This window comes from Acanthaster planci, linkage group LG14 (assembly GCF_054643075.1).
Source record: "Acanthaster planci isolate LZ-2023a linkage group LG14, COTS_SCS, whole genome shotgun sequence".
Taxonomy (NCBI): Eukaryota; Metazoa; Echinodermata; class Asteroidea; order Valvatida; family Acanthasteridae; genus Acanthaster; species Acanthaster planci.
In genome coordinates this window covers 3377434-3382607 of record NC_141790.1, presented here as the reverse complement: position 1 = coordinate 3382607, position 5174 = coordinate 3377434, and the positions used below count along the sequence as shown (strand labels likewise).

At 44.0% G+C, this 5174-nt stretch overlaps 1 protein-coding gene across 1 annotated transcript; it reads right to left on the bottom strand.

Moving 5' to 3' along the window:
• Positions 1 to 3462: 3462 nt before the first annotated feature.
• LOC147796757 (uncharacterized) lies at positions 3463 to 4531 on the bottom strand. The gene has a single exon (XM_087145786.1). The coding sequence runs from the start codon at positions 4327 to 4329 to the stop codon at positions 3463 to 3465; it is 867 nt and encodes a 288-aa protein (XP_087001912.1). The 5' UTR covers positions 4330 to 4531.
• Between the last annotated feature and the right edge of the window lie 643 nt (positions 4532 to 5174).

The following is a 5174-nucleotide window of genomic DNA, read 5'->3' as shown; positions in this document are numbered from 1 at the left end:
GTTTTACACCGAAATCTCCTTCTTCCATGTGGTAGCATGCAGGCTGATGTAGACCCGAGGCCGAGTCATCCCCCACCCCAGAGGTGTATAACAAGGTCAACTCGACCTGTGGCCAGACTGCAACCACCAGTGGATGATGACAGCTCCGATGAGGAGGAACCCCTGCTGATCTGTCTCCCCTCGGATCAGAGAGCTGACACCCCACGTGGCCAGGTCGGTGAGTCAGTGTTGAATCCCAGCGCCACGCCATTCACACTGGATGCACCGACAGTAGACAACCCGATCTGTGACCTACCGTCCATTGAGTCCGGAGCAGAAGTTGATACATCCAATCAGGACGATCTCTCAGGTGATAATGTGCATGAAAGTGCTGAACTACCTGAGAGCCATTCAGAAGTTGATGAGCTCCCTTTGGACCACGAGAACAGTCTTGCAGAGCCCGGTTCTCCGATGCCAGTTCCTGACATACCAGCCGCTCCTGAGGGACCGGACCAAGCCGCACCACAACCTCAGCCACAGCCTGAGCCAGTAGCACATGCGGAAGAGGGCCGACCATGTAGAGAGCGTCGTCCTCCGATGATGTTCCAGTATGCCAGACTTGGAGAACCCTCATATCAGCCAATGGACCCTCGCATCGCACTTGTCCAGAGTGGTGCTGCACCTCCTTGGGGAATTCCACTGAGTGGTATGCCACCTTTTATGGTCCCACCGCGTTACATTCCCTCTCCATCAATGATGCCACCCAGCTTGATGTGGACCCACTGGCCTCCGCAGCCAAGTATGGCTCCAAGAGAGTGAATCGTTGACGAGTCAACAGCCAGTAACAACATCGAAGAAGAATCACTGCGCAGTGTACCCGGGGAAGGATTTGTCATCAAGTGCATCGATGGATCGCCGTCCACAATCTGCCTAGATGACAGTCGCAGCCCACAGTTGAAGATGTTACTGTGCTAGTCATCCAGTTCCAGCCCATTTCACCAATGATCTTAGACACTGAGATCTGAGGACGACGGGAAGTGGAATTAGCTACTCCATCAGCCCTGAATCCCATCCAGCTACTTCGTCGAGGAGAAACGGCCTAGTAATGGATGAGCAGCATGCTCCTGAAATGGACATTACGTGAACTGTTTCTCTAATGAACAGGACTCTGTATCAAGTAAATTTGAATTTGTAAATGTTGAGGACAACATTTCTTTTTGCAGGGGCGAGTGTAGAGGTCATGGAAATTGCCCCCCCCCTTTTTTAATTGTTGGTTAACTTTTTCCCCCTTCCTATAATGCATCGACCCAGAATTGTTCTCCCCTGTAACATAATGGACTTGACCAAAAGTGCCACATCAGCAGGGACAGGAAGTTGCCTTCATTGTTTCTTATGCAATGTTCAAGGCAACACCATCTTCATTAAAGTCACAAGCTTTCCTGTATTCCTGACTGGTGTATTTCCATTATTTTTACAGGACTGCGTATCACGTCATATTTTAATGTAACACCTGCACATGTATGCCCTTTCGGTCATACACGGGTGTAACAATAGGTAGTTCTTCAAAATGAAGACTAGACGATTTGCGAAGCTTTGCTAGTTCTGGATCTGTCTTCTGTTTGATTGCAATTTGGTCAAAATCAATAAAATCGCTGGTTTGACAAACGCAGTGGAAGAAATTGACATCATACCTTGAAAGTGCGTCAGCGGCAACATTTTCTGAGCCTTTTATGTGGCGTACGTCAGTACTGAACTGAGAGATGTAGTCTAAGTGCCGAATTTCTCTCGGTGAGTAGCGATCTGGCTTCGATTTGAATGCATACGTTAGAGGTTTGTGATCAGTCAAGATGAAAAAGTCGCGACCTTCTAAATAATATCTAAAGTGGCGAATTGCTAAATATACAGCCAGCAACTCGCGACCAAACGTACTGTATCTAGTCTCTGCTGGTTGTAAACGTTTAGAGAAAAACGAGATTGGTTTCATCTGACCATCAACGTATTGATTAAGTACACCTCCAACTGCCTTGTTTGATGCGTCCACCATTAAACAAAGAGGAGCGTCTGCAAGTGGGTGAACGAGCAAAGTGTGTTGAGCTAGAGCGGATTTAGCTTTGTCAAAGGCAAGTAACTCTCCTTCCGACAGTTCAATTACTTTGTCCTTTCTTTTACACGAAAGGAGGTCCGTCAATGGTTGTAAAATGTCGGCGCAGTGTGGAATGAAACGCCTGTAAAAATTGATCAATCCCAAAAACTCTCGTAGTTTACGAAGCGAGGTCGGAACAGGAAAGTCTTGTATGACTTCAACTTTACTCTCCAAAGGTCTAATACCGTTGGAGTCGATAGTGTGGCCAAGAAATTCAAGGCTAGAAACACCGAACTCACACTTGCTAGGATTGACAACGACACCATATTCGCGAAGGCGGTCAAAAAGTAGCTTTAGATGTTGCTCATGTTGTTCTGCATCATCACTTGCTATCAGTAAATCATCGATATATGCGTAAACGAAGTCAAGACCATGCAAGACTTGGTCGATGAATCTCTGGAAAGTTTGGGCTGCATTCCTTAAACCAAAGGGCATCCGAATATATTCAAAAAGGCCAAAAGGTGTGATGATGGCCGTTTTAGGAATGTCTTCAGGTGCAATAGGTATTTGATGGTAAGCTTTAACTAGATCAATTTTGCTAAAGATAGTCTTACCATGTAAATTCGTCGAAAAATCGTGGATATGCGGAATAGGGTATCTATCAGGTACCGTAATATTGTTTAAGGCACGATAATCGCCACAAGGCCTCCAATCACCTGATTTTTTGGGCGCCATGTGCAATGGTGAAGACCACTGACTATCTGATGGGCGAATAATTCCTAATTCCAACATATGATCAAATTCGGCTTTTGCTGCTGGCAATTTATTTGCTGCTAGTCGTCTAGGTCGAGCATTGACTGGTTGTCCAGTAGTTTTTATCTGATGAGTGACGTTGTGCTTGATAGAACTTGCCTTATAATTTGGCCTAGTTATTTCTGGATATTGACTGAGCAAGGAAGTGTAAGCATTGTCACTGTTAGGCATAGCGAATACTGGGCCTGGTGAGTTTACAGACGTTACATTGCCGTTAACAGTGAGATTAGTCTGTGAATCAATCAATCGGCGGTTTTTAACATCTACCACTAGAGAAAAATGTCTAAGAAAATCGGCGCCAATAATCGGCACAGGTACAGCGGCGATAATGAAAATCCATTTTAAATCGCGCCTTAATCCGAAATTCAGTGTCATAGATCTCTCTCCGTAAGTGGTGATGAGGGTCTTATTAACCGCTTGCAATGTATACGAACTACTGTTGCGCTTATCACTATTGGTTGGTGGAATAACACTAACTTCAGCGCCAGTGTCAACAAGAAATCTGGTACCAGTAATTTTGTCTGTAACATAGAATAGACGACTTTTTGTTTTGCCAGTCGAACCCGCCGTCCCTAGTTGCTGGCTTTCTAGTTTTCCTGATTTGTCGCCTTAGATTTAGTCTCAGAATAAGAACAAGGTTTGTTACATTTGGTTGCTTTGTCCCCAAATCGCCAATGGTACCAGCAATCGGAACCAGCACGCGGTACGCTTTTGGACTTGGAAGGACTTCTGCGATCATCGATACTCTTATTTTTAGTGCGTTCTCTACTACGCCCCCGGCTAAAGTCACGTTTGCCTTTACTTGTACCTTTCATGACCAGTTCATGAACAAGAGTCGTTAAATCGCTAACCTGACTTTGCAGTTCATCTATGCGTTTTTCTAGTGATTTAGATGAAGAGACTGCGTTTACTGTTGTAGAAGTTACTACAGTGGGCGGAGATGCAACTTCCAAAATTTTATCGGCAATAATTGCCAACTGCTCTAGGTCCACGGTATCACTAGAGGATGCCAAAATAAGTTGCACATTTTGTGGCAACCGTTGGAGAAATAATTGTCTTAAGATTCTTTCTTCAAGAGTATTTTCTCCTAGTAGTTGCTTCATACGGCGAAGAAGCTGTGACGGCTTTCTATCACCAAGTTCCTCGGAGATTAACAGTTGATGGAGCCGTTTTTGTTCTGACTCTGATGTTCTTTTAATTAGTTCCATTTTCAATTTGTCGTACTGATCAACTGTTGGAGGGCTAATCAACAGGTCCCTAACCTCTTGAGCAATCTCCGGTTGAAGTGAGGACACAACATAAGCAAATTTTGTTGCTTGAGTTGTAATTTGGCGAGTTTGGAATTGCGCCTCTACTTGTGCAAACCATATGGTAGGGTCATGAGGCCAAAAGGGTGGCAATTTAAGACTCACCGCAGATAAGGGTGCAACTACTTCGGGTGGTGTGGCCATCATGCCAACAAACAGGATAATATATACAAAGTATTTACAAACTGTGGAAGATTTCCCTAATTCTTTATACTGAAGAATTACTTCTAAGTTGGCGATCAAAAGCAAAGGATCTACACATTTCAATGAACCAACGCTGTTTTAGTTTCGAGTCACCGTGTAGACCGTCGTACAGATGAGCAAAATGATTTCTTACAACTCTTGTGGTTTTGCCACGACGAGTTCTCTTTGCAGTCTTCCGAACAGAATTATGCCAAGACAGTGTTCGTAAAGTAACTCCGTGCTGTTCGACCAGATTGTGTTTAATTATTCGATTATTTACATCATCTAAGATTGCGTCAGTTTCGCGTTGAAAGGTTTGAAGCTCAGTTTCAGAAAGAATTGGAATTGAGAGTTTCTTGCTTGACTGAAACTTTGCAAACGAAATGGGTGGAATGGTTGCGACCGCGACGTAGGTTTCAGGCCGTGCAGTTAAAATTGCCTCCTTAAAAGTAAGCAGCTCTGAAAACAAACTCTCGGCACTATGATGTGATGGTTTGAGTACACGATTCTCACGGTTTTCGTCATAAACAAAAGTTGTAAGGTCATTTATTCCCGCGGCTATTTGTATGATGACCTGGTCCTCTTGAGTATGAAGCTTACGAATGACTGGGCCAGTAAGGTTGTAAATTTTAGCACCGCGGTAAGTCACAAAATCAACTGGAAATTTAAAATCAGTCGGTACAGAATACTTGTTAAAGTTATGTCCACGCGAATCTGCCGCAAACAAGCAATGAATCATTACTAGTTATACTGAATTAAAGAAAGGTCTATCTATCAACACGGTTATTAACTTTTATTATGGACGAAAT

Coding starts and splice junctions, on each gene's coding strand:
- LOC147796757 (XM_087145786.1), bottom strand. CDS start 4,329: ATGATGGCCACACCACCCGAAGTAGTTGCACCCTTATCTGCGGTGAGT.